Here is a 15,006-nt window from a genome sequence, read left to right as displayed (position 1 = left end):
ATACAGGTGCGTTGAAACATATAGAAGTTGAAGTGTTATAATGAGAGAGATACACATCATCTGTAATGATCCAGAGGTGACGACTGATGTTGTTCTTGTTGGAAGGAGAGAAAAAAAGAAAGAAAACACCCAGTCAGGACACACCGACCCTAATTTTACCTCTCCGCTGACGCCGCCGTCTATTCTTGTCACTTCCCTCGTCACGCCACGACACCTCTTTAATCATTCATACTCAATTTAGTCTGAGCTATGAATATTCCCGCCGCCGCCGCTCCCTCAACACAAATGACCATAATCACTCACTTTAATGTGCACGGCCAAGTTTAGCCGATACAGAGGCAACAAGGATGTGGCGGCGAAACAGAAATTATTGATTAAGTCGCCGACGACGCTGATTGACGCCCCCCCGGTACCTGTTTCAGTCTCTTCTACTGAACGTTTATGAAGATTGATCGCGGAGCGGCGGCGACTTCATGTAGTCGCCTCTACAACGCTGAACATGGAGGTTTATTTTTATCCTCCAGCTGATACAGATCAATCAATCGGTGTGTGATCGGGACGACAGGAAGTTACAGCTCCATGTTTGTCCAAAGAGTTTGACTCATGTTTATCACACAGATACAGATACAGATTCCTGTATCGGGATGTAAATATAAAATATTCAATGTATTTTTATAGATTTTTACAAATCTGACTGATGTAGAGTTGAGTTATCTTAAAATTAGAACTAAAAATTTTAGATCACATCCTCCTGCAAAGGAGGAATCATTGAAATATAACCTTCAGGTTCACATATAGCCATACCTGCACCTTTTCTTTTTCCAGATATTGAGATAATAACAGAACGTTACCAGACAGAGTTGTTTCCAAGGTAAATTCATGCAAAACCGCTGATGCGCGTTGCCTTCAGGGACAGTTTTTCATCAAGCAGTCTCTGAATTTCCCTCTAAAACAACTCTGTCTGGTAACGTTCTGTTATTATCTCATAGCGTGGTGAATGTGCAGGTCACAACTTGTCCACCAGAGCGTTGTGGAGTTGTTGGATTGTGTATCTGATCTGATGAGGTTGATGAGGGAAACCAAGAAATCAAACCAAGAAAGAGCTCACGGCTCTGCTCCGCCGTTCTAAAAATAGCTTGCACCGACAATTAAAGGTAACGAACCTACTGCTATGACTATAGGGATTATGGCAATGGGCCAATTTGCCAAAATGTTGAACTATCCCTTTAAGGCTATGTTTTTATATAGTTAAAGAGTTGGGTTGCACTGTCGGTTTTTGTGAAAAATGGTTAAAAAGCAATGTAAAAACCACTGGTGTCTGGTAAACAACAGGTGTTGGATGTGTCTGATGCTCCAGTGTCTGTGGACAGTTTGATGTTGTTGCCATAGAGTCGTCTGTAGTCTATGGAGTAAATGTTGTCAATACAACGGTGTGACAGTGAGTTGTTGTAGTTTAGATGTCAGAGTGATGGTGACTCAGCAGGTAATTCACCACCTGTAAAAAAAAAAAGAAAACAAGAGAGATGCTGTGAAACTCTCAGCTGTGGTGAAATGATGTATTTTATGTATCTTCTCCCGGTGAAGTTCATCTCTCGTGGTCCTGCTGCAGCCGAGTGGAGCTTCATAACTCGTGTAATTCAATTAATACAAATGGAAAAGCTGATGATGAAATTAATCACTTCCTGTTTTGTCAGAGACAAACAGCTCTGGGGAGGAAATCATCAGAAACCAGATTGTAACATAAAACAGAAAAGAAGTGAAACTCACTGTATTTGAGTTTAAATCTCAACTGTAAAAGAACAAACATCGAATCAGAGGCAGCTTTTATTTTGAAAGTCTCTGTTTCCATCTGCTGCAAACTCAACACGTCGTTATCATGCTCACATGTCATACTCTTGTCTCTTTAACCAAACCTTTTTTTGTTGTTTGTTGTGTTTTTAAAGCTGCTGCCAGTGAAATCAAACACTTCCTCCACAGGATTTTCACATTAAAAGCCTTTTTTAAGCATTAGACTTTACTGTGCAGGAAGTGTTGAGTTCATTCACAGAAACATGACGTGATTATGACACTTCATGTTGTATTTAACAATGTAACCCAATATGATGAAGGTGTACGATGTTTTTTTTTTCTTCTTTTAACCCAACCTTTATTTGTTTGTGCTGCTCATCATGTTGTGTGTGTGTGTGTGTGTGTGTGTGTGTGTGTGTGTGTGTGTGTGTGTGTGTGTGTGTGTGTGTGTGTGTGTGTGTGTGTGTGTGTGTGTGTGTGTGTGTGTGTGTGTGTGTGTGTGTGTGTGTGTGTGTGTGTGTGTGTGTGTGTGTGTGTGTGTGTGTGTGTGTGTGTGTGTGTGTGTGTTATCTGAGACGCTTTAAACAAACTAAAGTCTCTGTAGATGAGTTGGACAAACACAGACTCACACAGGTTTATCTCAGGTAAATAGAGACGAGGCTCAGGTGTCACCACTTTTATATAATAAATACCAGATGTGACACCCCGCCTCCCTCCCCCTCTGCCCCCACAGCTTTTAATAACCCCCCCTATACCCCCCCCCCCCCCCCTCCCCCTTCCTTGTTGATTGTCACAGGCTATGAAGCCAGTGAAGACAAGGTTCACAAGGAGCCTCTACTAACCGAACCCGATGAGCCTCCACCGGTGCCAGTAATGCTGGCAGAGCCGGCGGCCCCCCCCACCGTGGCAGTGGCGGCGGCGGCGGCCCCCCCCTCCTCCTCCGTGGCGGCCCCCCCCTCCGTGGCGGCCCCCCTGGAGAGCGCCAAGCCGGTGGCCCAAACAGAGCAGCAGGAGCCAGGGCAGACAGGTGGGCAGCTGGATGCTGATTGGCTGTTTTGTTTTAGAGCAGAGCGGGTCGGGAGGGAGAAGACGTATAAAATTTACAGTGAGACAGAGCTGACAAAACTCTCCGGTAAGGCATCTTGAGCGGTCAAATGCCGGTAACGATCGGTCAAAACGGAGGGTTCAAGCAAAGACGGTTTATTTTGGTTCAAGCTAGCTACATCGAGGGGAGGTTAGCTTCCTATTTCAAAGTAAAAGCACTACTATATGTAAAGGGCAACAGGTGTTTTATTTTGTGAAAGTAACCGGAAGTGCGTTGGTCACAACGGCTAGCTTGAGTAGCGCCAAATTTGTCCAAACAAAACTGTAAACAGCTGGTATTTAGACAAATTAACGACACACTGCTGATCTAAACGGCTACTTTCTTGCCTAAAAATGTTTGAAATGTCGATAAAGTGATATATTTACAGAGTTTAGAGCTAAAATGAAATCAGCTTCTGACTGCTGATTTCGGCTCAGGTAGGAGGCAGGCTAACACTACCTATACACTTCCAGCGTTTGAGCTAAGCTAATTACGGGCCGTAAATAAATCGACTTGCAAACCAAATATTCCCATTTCCCTTTATTTCCTTTTCATTCCTGACGTTGGTCTGACACCTGTAATGACGGATCCCAGATTCTTTGAGTCGTCCACTTCCATGTTTCACCAGTGTTAAAAAGAAAAGATGCAATTTACTGGTTGCACATGTTCAAATAGATGAAAAATTTACTTGCACCGTCTCAAATTTTAAGGGCAAAATGCCTCCGTTTAGTTGCAGTTTGGAGCTCTGCGTTAAAATAAACACCTTTTACAGTGTAAATTTACTTAAATAAATTGGTCATGGCTCCAGACTTTTCGTCCATGTCCTATTTAAGTCAAATCTGAGTTGAAATACTAATTTGTAACTGAAAAAAAAAGAAAAAGAAATTCCTTGTATTTGACAACAGGAGAATGAATAAATTGCGTCTATATAAAAGCATCTGATGAAGCAGCTGAGTAGTTTCTGGTCGTCTGTCGTCTGCTGGGACTGATCGTATCCGTCTGTTCTGGTCGACAGGTTAAATGAAGAATCACTGATGTATTTACTCACTACTGAGTGCTGCAGTGTTTACTTATCTGTTCATTTATTTATTAATTTATTTATCTGTCTGTTTATTTAGCTTTTTAAACCTCAGAGTAAATTCTCCAGAGACAGAATATCTTCACGTCGACAGCCGAGGAGCTGTTGATTTGTGGTTTTGAGGCTTTAAGGTCCATTAACAACCTCGGGGATAATGAGATGTTCATGTCCAGACTCAGCTGGTGGAGTGGAGAAGAGTAGAGTAATAATGATAATATTAATAACATTAATAAAAATCATAATAATAACCCTAATAATAATGATAATAAACGTTATTTATATAGCTCCTAACAAAGTTACAAAGTGCTGTACAGATCATGCAAAGAGAAAAAACAACCTGTCCAATGAAAAACAAAATAAAAGTAAAGTCCTGTAGCTCACGGCTTTGAAAACTGAAAACAAACGACAAGATAAAATCCTGTCAAAATAAAAACAATATAAAATAGGTGCATTAATCGTAGAAAGAAAAAAAAAAAGCCCTGTCGCTGTCGGTTACCAGCCTCGAAGACGTCGATGATCTGCTGAGTCAGATATTTGTTTTCTTGTTAAAGCCTCAGGATTTTTATTTCCAGCGTCGTCGTCGTCGGCTCAGTCTGGACCTGATGCTGTTGAGTCTGGAGCTCAGTCTGGGACTAACAAACAAAACATTATCAATATAAACCAAGCTGCTGCTGCTGCTGCTGCTTCTTTTTCTTTTTTCTCATACTTGTTTGTTTATTTATTTATTTATTTATTTTAAGTAATTGTGATGTTTTGCTGCTCGGCATCTCCGTCCCTCCCACATCCTGCTTCGTTTTCAGCTTTTTTTTTTTGTTTTTTTTTACATGTCATCGGTCTGAGTGATGTTTTGATCTCACATTCACTCGCTCTTTAGTTTTACAAAGATGGTTTTAATGTTATTTTTATTTTGTGTGTGTGTCTAGGCTCTGATCCTCAGCCTGAGAACCCGCAGGAAGGCCTGAGGGAGCACCTGAAGAAAACCCTGGAGTTTTGTCTGTCCAGGTGAGTCCAGGTTTCACATCAGATTCACTGGTAGAAGCAGTAGAAAGAAAAAGAAAAATGAAAAGAAAAGCTTTTTCAATAATGACTAGAGGTGGGTAGTAACACATTACATTTACTCCATTACATTTATCTGAGTAACTTCAGATAAACTGTACATGTAAGACACAATATGCTGTGTTTTGTTATGTCTTGGCTCTATTTTTTTTTCTTCTTTATTTTGTATGTACAAATAGTCACATATTTTTTTATACATGTTCGAAAATAAAAATTAATTCATTCATTCAGTTTTAATGCAGCATACTCTCAAACTTTTACTAGTTATTTAGTAAAACTTTGCACTACTAATTTTTATCGATCCAATGCTCGATCCGTTTGTTTATGTTCTGACGGTCGGAGCTACTTCCAACAGAGGCTCTGTCACATGACTGCGTTTCACCAATCAAATGTAGCCAGACAGTCACATGACCGCCCACAACATCTCCGCCGTAAACAGAGGCACAGGTCGCTCGCTCAATCTCAAATTTGAGGGAAACACGTTGCAGTTAGCAAGAGATGTGAAGAGGCTGCTGGTGTGTCACGATAATGACACACACACACACACACACACGAGAGAGAGAGTTAATGGACAGTTCATTAACCTCTGTATCGAGTCAAAGTCAAAAACTTTATTTGCCATTTGTGCATACACACATAGGAACTTTTGTGCCGTTGTTCCAGGTTAAGTGGGAAAACACAAGGACATACAAGACACAACGAAAAACACTTTAACAAGGCTCGAGCCTGCGATTAAAAGAAGGACAAGGACATACAACTTCTAAAAAAGGCCAGAGATCTGTGTCTGTATATAAATAAAGTGTAAAAAGTGCCAAGTGCTACTGAAGTAGATGTATGAAAGTATACGTAAGTTATTGTGGCTGAATTTGCCCCAATTGATGTTACTTTGTAAAGATTTCATTCAATCACTTAGTTGTTAAGTGATATCTGAATTTGTTCACTCCTGTTTTATATTTTTGATCACATTTACGCTCTGATTATTAAACAAATTAATCGGAGGTTAGTTTTTTTCACCAATTGCTTTCTTACTCTTACTCGAATAAATATTTGGATATTTGGCTACTTTTTTACTTTCGCTTGAGTAATATTATTCTAAAGTAACAATACTCTTACTTGAGTTAAATATTTGGCCTCTGATAATGACAGAGATGGGAAGGAACGGTTTCTTCTGTCTTGATTTTCTTTTCCATCAACATCATCGACAACAACAACGAGCTGATATCTCGGCCTCGTCTTCTTCCTCCCGTTGCTCAGCAGCAGTTTCACACTTGTTAATGGAGAAAAGCACTTAAACTGAGCCGCAGCAACAAGAAGAAGAAGAAGAAGAAGAAGAACGACCGCTGCTAAGTGATCGTTAAAGAGCAGAGGAGAAAAGCTCTTTATCGATGACTCACGGGAATCTCCTCACCATCGATCCCCCGCTCGTCCTCGTCCTCGTCGTCAGCGGCACCGAGCTGCACTTCTGTCCGTTCTTCACTGTGTCAGCAGCCGTCGACCCAAAATGGGACTTGAGACGCTTCAGTTGATTTCATTACGTCTGTTTTTTTAATATATATCTGTGAGGAGACGATGCTGAATTCAGACCAGTCACTTCATCACTTCAAGTCTGTGAGCTTTTTATCCTGAAGACATAATTAACTATAGAGACGAGTCAACTAATTACTCACCTAGTTCATTACAGAGGTTTCATCAGCCACTGTTCGTTTTTTTCTTTGTTGTGTGATGGTGAATGCATTAAACACATTAATGTTCAGGAGAAACAAAGAAACTCAGACTTAAACATGCAAGACTGATCTAAAGCTCATCTCATTCTTATGATCAGGACAATTTAAATCCCTAATTTTATCTTATTTTAGCTCCAGCTGCTCTTGTTTTTACCCAACTCCTTCTTCTTTCCATTTAAATAGTTTAAATTAAAACGAGTAGAGTCGAGTCGTGCTGGTGGAAAAAGTCAATATTTGAACTTTTACTACTTTGACTTCTCTCTTTATTTTTTCACTTATCCACTCATAGATGTTATTTGTGTTTCCCAGCGTCTATGATGTATGTGTTTTTAATCTATTCTCACTTGTTGCTTCAGCCATGTTGGTGCATCAGTATTCTCATGCATTTTCTGCTGTAAATGCTTTCTTTTTCTAGTTTAAATTAAAACAAGTAGAGTCGAGTCTAGGGCTGACCCAAACAATTCGAAGCTTCGAAGCTTCGTTCGTTGCCATGGTAATCGATCATGAAAATCCGTGATCGATTTTTTCCCCCCTCCTTTTCCCCTTTTTGACACCGGTTCTCATCGGTAATTGTTACATTAAAATGAGTAGGCTACTTGGCATCCTGGAAACCTGCCTGATTTTGGAGATATGCAGTGTTTGTTTGCCATTACTTTCATTTTTAATTTTATAACCAATTTTATTAGAGGTTTTGAAAATGGTGAAGAAAGCCTGTTATGATATTTTGTTTCCCAAACAGTCGATGTGACCAATAATAAGTTACTGTAGTTGTGTATAAGATAATAGATCCGTCAGTAATCAGAGGATTGTGCTGCCATTTCTCTCTCTCTCTCTCTCTCTCTCTCTGTGGGCGTCAGGCGTGGTCTGAATGAAAGCCTTATTTCATGCTGTCAAATGCCTCTGTGGTGGTTTGAGCTGCTGCTGGTTTTTGTTTTTTTTTTTGGGGGGGGATCGAGGCCTTAACAACATTTGACTTTCTCTCTCTCTTTTCTTTTTTCTTTTTTCGTCCTCTTGTTTATCAACGTGCAAATGTCAGAGTCATAGAGTGAAGTTTTTATTTTTACAGTCAAACCCACAGTAGCAGCAGTAAAACCAACAAACCACCGGCGGGCGGCGACTTCGTCACTGAGGGAAAAACATGTTGTCGTAGAAACAAACTGATTTCCATTGTGTCACTGACCTACTCCTCCTCTTCTTTTCTCCTCCTCCTCCTCCTCCTCTTCTTCTTCTTCCTTGTGTCTCTCTAGGGAGAATCTGGCCAGTGACATGTACCTCATCTCCCAGATGGACAGCGACCAGTACGTGCCAATCGTGACGGTGGCCAACCTGGACCACGTCAAGAAGCTCAGCACCGACGTGGAGCTGATCGTGGACATTTTACGATGTGAGTGAGACAAGACGAGACGGAAAACGAAACGAAACCTACAGACGACGTTGGGAGTCTGGAGGTTGATTTCCCAGGAGAGGTTGTTAAAGTGCATCCAGCCTCTCAACCTCAACCCGCTTTCTCTCTCTGATTTATACACACACTTTTAATTTACTGCCTCCTTAGATTAATCCTATCTCGCCTCAAGCTGCACTCGTAAGTTTACGGCTCAGTGACGTGTGAAGTGTCGAGATTTTAAAATATGAAATTGGACGAGACGCTGTAAAACAGTGATAAGCTGTTTAAGGTGAGACATTACAGGTGAATAGGGTAAAAGATTTAAACTAACAGATATCACCATGAAACTTCCCAAGTTTATCATTTACATTAAAACAATTAATTTTCGTGTTACAAGTTTTGTCAAATTTACGGTTTAAATATGGAAATGAGGCAATATCTAATTAAATATGTGCTTATTTTGAGTAATCCTTTAATTTACAGGCCGCTAATTACGTGATAATGTCAAGAAATAGTATAGAAATAACAAGTAATTGCGTCACAATGTCTAGAAATCGCCAAGAAATAACGGTCAACTTCATAGTGATGTCGAGGAATATAGCCAAAACTAACTAACTAATTGATTGCGTAGAAATAGCCCAGAAATATCGGTCAATTACAAGGACTTGGTTTTGCCTTTCTGAAAAACATAACATAACTATGAAATTGACCGTTATTTCTAGGTTATTTCTTGACATTATTACGTAATTAGTGGCCTATAAATTAAAGGGTTACCCTAATTTGCATTACATTTCCAGAACAGAAATCTGAACATTGGCATGGCAAGGCAATCTTATTTGTATAGCCGGTTTTTACAAACAATTTGTCTCAAAGGGCTTTACATGGCATCATAACATCATCCAACATTGGATAGAACAACTTTCAAAATTTGTGTTTTATTTTATTTTGTTGACACATATTAGAGTCAGGGGATTCTGGATATCTCTTTTCACCACTCTGTAAATAAGAAAATACTGTCACCAGCCCTAATAAAATCTAGTTTCGCCACATTTTTAGGAATAAAATGTTGTATAAATCAGGCTGTGAGTGATATATCAACAATCCCCTCTGTAAAGACCTTCAGAATATAGACAGGAATAAAACTGGAAGGTTTGGTGTCTGTAGGTGCTGCTGAAGTGGAGATTTCTAGTTCGGAGTCTGAGGAAAAACTCATTTTGAGAGGAAATTACAATTTTCTTTTTTTTGGAGCCCAGATCATTGTTCAGGAGAGAGAGAGAGAGCTTTACAATGTTACCTGACATGACATGGGTCAGACTAACTTTTGGTGAATTTAGGAGAAATCTACAGATGAAAGAGACAAAATGAAGTACAATACAAAAAAAAAAAAACCTTAATGTGGATTTTCTACCATTTCCTTCCACTATTCTGAAAGAAGACATGATAAGGAAGTAGAATAGCCATAATCTCAAAATTGGATCAGTGCATCAAAAGACAATGTTTTTGCCTGTTTCTCGCGTTTTTAAAGTTGACGCTCACTCACTGTTTGTAGCTGAAGGAGTTAAAGTGATGAAGTGATTTCTGTTTTTTATTTATATCTTGTTTTATTGATTGGTTTATTATAATCCATCTTCCTGCAGCTCTGCCATTGGTCCAGGTGGACGAGAAGGGGGAGAAGGTGCGACCCAATCAGAACCGCTGCATCGTGATCCTCAGAGAGGTTCCTGAGAGCACGCCCATCGAGGTCGGTTCAATTACACAACACAACGACACAATCACCGTTAAAAACAGCTTTAATGTGGATAAAACATGTCAGCAACATGTTTTTTTGTTTTTTTGAGTCACACTGATCCATAATGTGTTTGTGTGTGGCTGCAGGAGGTGGAGGCTCTTTTCAAAGGGGAAAACTTACCCAAGTTCATCAACTGTGAATTTGCCTACAACGACAACTGGTTCATCACCTTTGAATCAGAAGCAGACGCACAGCAGGTAACAACAACCACGCTCTTACTCTCTGACACGTTGTATCAGACCTCAAACTGTTCTTTCTGAGCCTCGTTTGACCATTTCTAAATATATTTTAGATTTTTTTTTCCCAGGACAACTTCATCTATTTGATCTGATCATTATTTTTTCACTTTAACCTACTTTAACACATTAGGCCCAAAAATACACAGAAATAATCAAATCTGAATTGAAACAGTATATTCAGCAGCTGATTTCACCACTTTGTTCTGAATATAAAGAAAGTCAACGTCTGACCCTCCCATCACGTCCCCTGGGGAAATGTTTTTTGTACTATACTCTTTAATTAATTAATGACTTAATCTATTATATCTCCAGTTTACGTGGTCTATCAAAGTCAAATAAAAACTGGGAGAGAGTTTCCAGAGTTTCTTATTATTAACAAACTAAATCAGTGGCTCCCAAAGTTTGATCCTCAGACAAACAGTTTATTTTTATTTCCCTGTGACTTTCATGTGAAAAACTTTGACAACCTCTGCTTTAAATAATCCAGATACATCGGTGAATGTGTGAAACATGTAGAAAACAGACTAATGATTAAAGTTAAATACTAAAATCTGCTGCTCTGTCTCCTCCCCCTGTCTGATGTAGGCATATCAGTATCTGCGTGAGGAGGTGAAGACCTTCCAAGGGAAGCCCATAAAGGTGAGTGGACATAGACACACGCGCACACACACACACACACACACACACACACACACACACACACACACACACACACACTGACCGAAAAACACAACAACATCGTGTCAAAGTTTAACTTCCTGGTTCATCAGTTCTTCAACAAAAACTCTTAAATCAGAGAATCTCTTCTACAAAACCTCATGAATAATTAATGAGCGTCCAGGTTTCTGCGGTAAAGAGCCTGTAAATCTCAGACGTTTGTTTTAAGAGGAGACATGACATCACACTTTGGAGTCGATCCATTAATGTATTAAAAAAAAAAAACATTAACTCCACAGAGGAGAAACGTGAGCAGCTGCTTTTAAAGATTTTATTTTTAGTCCTTCCTTCGTTTGCACAAACTTAAATGTTTTAATTCAGCTCCAAACATCGACGAACCTCCGTCAGTCAGTGATTTAGTATTGATAATCAGGTGTAGATATTAAAGTGGATGTTTATCAAACTGCTAAAAGTAAAAAACTTCCTCTACCATTTAAATATGTTTATTATATTTCTCTACTTTTTGTTTTCTTACTCAGTTTAATCCATGTTTTCACATTTATTCACATATTATTCATGTTTTTGCACAGAAGTAAACTCCTCTATAAGTTAAAAACCTCTCACAGTGACACTTTTACTAATAATAGATGGATAAAACCCACCATGTTTCTGTCTGTGTTTAAATTCCCTTCTTCTCCTCCACCAGGCGAGGATAAAGGCGAAGGCAATCGCTATCAACACTTTCATGCCAAAGAACGGTTACCGGCCCGTGGAGGTGAACCCGTACGCCCAGCAGCGCTACACGTCCTACTACATCCCGCCGGTTTACAGCCCGCAGCAGCAGTTCCCCCTATACAGCCTCATCACGCCGCAGGCCTGGTCGGCCACACACAGCTTCATCGACCCCACGCTGGTGAGACGAGCCTCTCCTGTAAATACTCCTTTAATTTATACTCTTTTGACCTACTGAGACTAAAATGTGAACATCTGGACATATTTTTGTTATTTTTTACAGGAGAACTTCAGCTTGAATCGTGTAATAAATGATTATTACACATGGTGTGGAAGTATTAGCAGTTTAAATGAAGAAAAACACAACAACAAACTTGATCTTTTTAGGGGTTTAGTGAAGAAAAATACTGTTAATGCACATGAAGCTTTGATTTGACATTTGATATTGGAACTTGTACATGTTGAAGTTCAATCTTAGTCATTTTCTCTGAGTCTACGGCTCTGGGTTTAAAAAAAAAAAAACAGTGCAAAAATGAACTCTATTCACAGGCGAAGAAGCGCAAAACCAGACTTACGTGAATTTTAAAATAAAAGTCGAGTCTCAAACGGACGCCGGTCTCCGGGTTTGAGCAAATAAAAGCAGAGTCTCAAATAGAAGCCGTTTCTATTTTCTACAAGTTCTTGTGAATGAACAAAACCTCTCAAAAGTCCACGATCGCCTGTTTGAGCACTTTCTAAGCTACTTCATTCATGCTAAAGTTCTCAAAGACCCAGCCCGGTCCGACCCGACGCTGCTGGGCTCACGAGCGTTAACTCTCGGCCTTTATACAGTCTGTGACCGGAGCACTGATTTATATTTAGAAGAAACGGTAAGAATAAACAGTAACAACAGAACCAGTGGAGAGGATTTCTATCTTTGCTGCGCAGAAGCCTGTCCCATATAGACGCCTGTCTCTAATATACAGGGATGCAAACAGTGCGCCGAAAAGCGAAACTCGCTTTTTTCATGACCAATTAGGTGACTTGTGTGAATCGTTCAGATCCGAAGAGTTTTTGTTTTTGGGGGGGGGGGGGTCTCAGCGTCTCAGCTGGGGTCAGTAAAATGTTTTTCTAACAGGCTGACAGTGACAATCACGTGAAACTGAGGTAAACTCATTCATGGTTGTCTCTGATTATACTGATAACAGCCGACCTATTCACCTCCGATGTAGACGCGCGACGTGCGCGCTCGTTACCCAAAGCGGCGCGTATCCGCGTGCAGTCGGTGCGGCGGCGACACCGTTTTTTCCCCCCGTGCATGTCCGTGGAGCTGTGCGCCGCGGACATGCACGGTTCCCTACGTTGCTGTGTCAGGCAGGTGTTTCCACGGAGCTCTGCCCCGTTTCAGAGGTGAAGGAAAGACGTCGCCTCCGCGATGTAGAATGTGTTCAATTAAAGTGAAACTAACACATTATAAAGGCCTATATGTCCATTACACACTGAATGAAACATCCCATGTCTTTATTTATTCAGTTTATTTTAATAGTAATAATTATGGCTAACATTCAGTGAAGACCTAAAATTCAGTATCTCCAAAATTGAAATATTGCAAAGGATTTTTTTTAAGCATTTTTAATATAGAAATGTTGGCCTTCTGAAAACTATGTCCATCTATATGCACTCAATACTTGGTTGGGGTTGAACTACTGGAAATTGACTTTTCCATGATATTGCAATGTAATCATTTGTTAATGGTGAGCACCCCCCCCCCCCCACGCCAGACAATTCCTCTCTTTTTTGGTCCTGACCCGTTTGCATCCCTGAATATAAGTCGGGTCAGTTTGGTAGGTGAAGCAAATACAAGGCAGGGCTGCTACTGGAGAATAGCACACACTCTCTCATTTACTATTTTTCTCAAAAACACCACAGGATCAAACCGTGTCTCTTCTGCTCTGAATCTTTCACTTCTCCATTTTGGCTCCGTCCGTCCTCCTTCCCTTCAAAATGAAATTGCGAGCAATACTGTGATATATAGACGGAAAGCAAAACAATTTCTCTGATTGGACCAAACTATGATGGAGTCAAGGTAACGATGCTCCGCACATAGCAAACATAGCGCCGGTGCTATCGCAGTAGGTAAAGGGTTGACCCTAAAACTTTAGGTGGCAAACAGGAAAAGTGTTTCCTGTGAACAGATTTTCAAAATAATTTGACCAACCGTAAGTCCCTTGTAGTTTCCTGATTGTGCAGCAGCTGATCCTGAATCTGTTTCCTGTTTCCCAGGTCGCCCCGTTTCACAACAACCAGTTCATCAACGGATTCACCACGTCACACAGTTTCAAACCAGCGACGTCGCAGCTCACGGTCAGACACTACTCGCCCAGGAACAGGTGGGTGTCTCTCAACACTTGGCTAAGTGCGCTTGGTGACGCACACACTTTGGTGACGTTTTGCTGGTGGAACGTACATTTGCTTATAGGGTGCAAGCAACGTATTAAGTGGCCAATAATGTTCATATTCATAATAAAATCTATTCAAAGTTAGAATATTAGAGTGAGTTAAATTACATGACGTGTTTGAAGGTCGGCATCTTCTTGTCAATAGAGCTGTGATGAGAGTCTATCAGGTCTGCTTAGATGTCTTATCTACTCCAAAAGTGTCTCTATATGCAAGATTTAAATCATATTTGTGGAAGTCCAACCCTGTAAGTAAAAGGAAAGAACAGAAAACACAGGATTAAACAGAGTGTGATGAAAAATATTCACATAAAACGTTATAATCAATAGAGAAAAGCCATAATTATGTAATAAAAGGTCAAAATGATGAGATGATGAGAACAGTAAACTTAGCCTGAATAAAGACAACAAAATTGAAATTCAAGCACATGAGATAAAATAATATAAAACATGAGATTAAAAAGTCATAATTATGAGATAGAAAATCATATTTATTTTATTGAACTTTACGCACTGCGCTTTTGGTCATTGGAGAAATGGGATACACTTTTACACTGAACACACGCCAATAATTTAAGATTTTAAATTTAACATACTTTATTATCATTATACATGAATGTACAACAAAATGAAGGTGCACAGTCAGGATGTGGACAAAACGATAAATAGAATAAGTAAAATATACAGCGGGGAAAATAAGTATTGAACACGTCAACATTTTTCTCAGAAAATATATTTCTAATAGAGCTATTGACATGAAATTTTCACCAGATGTCGGCATCAACCCAAGTAATGCACACATACAAAGAAATCCAAACATCAATGTCCATAAATTAAGTCATGTGTAATAAAGTGAAATGACACAGGGAATAAGCATTGAACACATGAAGAAAAGGAGGGGCAAAAAGGTATGGAAAGCCAAGAAAGCAGCTGGAGTTTGTCAGTATTTAGAATGTAATCCTGTCTCCTATCAGTGCAAAGTAATATCTGCTGGTTTAGTCCTGATTGATGCCTTTTTAAAAAGGTTTCTCACCACCAAG

The 15,006-nt window shown here is 39.9% G+C and overlaps 1 protein-coding gene across 4 annotated transcripts in view; it reads left to right on the top strand.

The window, feature by feature from the left end:
• larp4b (La ribonucleoprotein 4B) overlaps positions 1-15,006 on the top strand; it is a 50,496-nt gene that overhangs the window by 25,978 nt on the left and 9,512 nt on the right. For 3 of the 4 annotated variants that reach the window (XM_085805430.1, XM_085805432.1, XM_085805429.1), the window contains exons 4-11: positions 2,585-2,815; positions 4,874-4,952; positions 7,978-8,114; positions 9,752-9,855; positions 9,990-10,100; positions 10,728-10,781; positions 11,506-11,712; positions 13,794-13,900. In XM_085805430.1, the coding sequence (XP_085661556.1) occupies positions 2,585-2,815; positions 4,874-4,952; positions 7,978-8,114; positions 9,752-9,855; positions 9,990-10,100; positions 10,728-10,781; positions 11,506-11,712; positions 13,794-13,900 (1,030 nt within the window). The remainder of the gene's footprint in view (positions 1-2,584; positions 2,816-4,873; positions 4,953-7,977; positions 8,115-9,751; positions 9,856-9,989; positions 10,101-10,727; positions 10,782-11,505; positions 11,713-13,793; positions 13,901-15,006) is intronic. The other variant, XM_085805433.1, reaches the window with a different exon arrangement.

The sequence above is a fragment of the Trachurus japonicus genome, chromosome 17 (assembly GCF_045865225.1).
Source record: "Trachurus japonicus isolate A0001 chromosome 17, Traja_1.0".
Classification (NCBI taxonomy): Eukaryota; Metazoa; Chordata; class Actinopteri; order Carangiformes; family Carangidae; genus Trachurus; species Trachurus japonicus.
The sequence above is the reverse complement of the archived record's forward strand: the minus strand, read 5'-3'. Positions and strand labels throughout refer to the sequence as shown.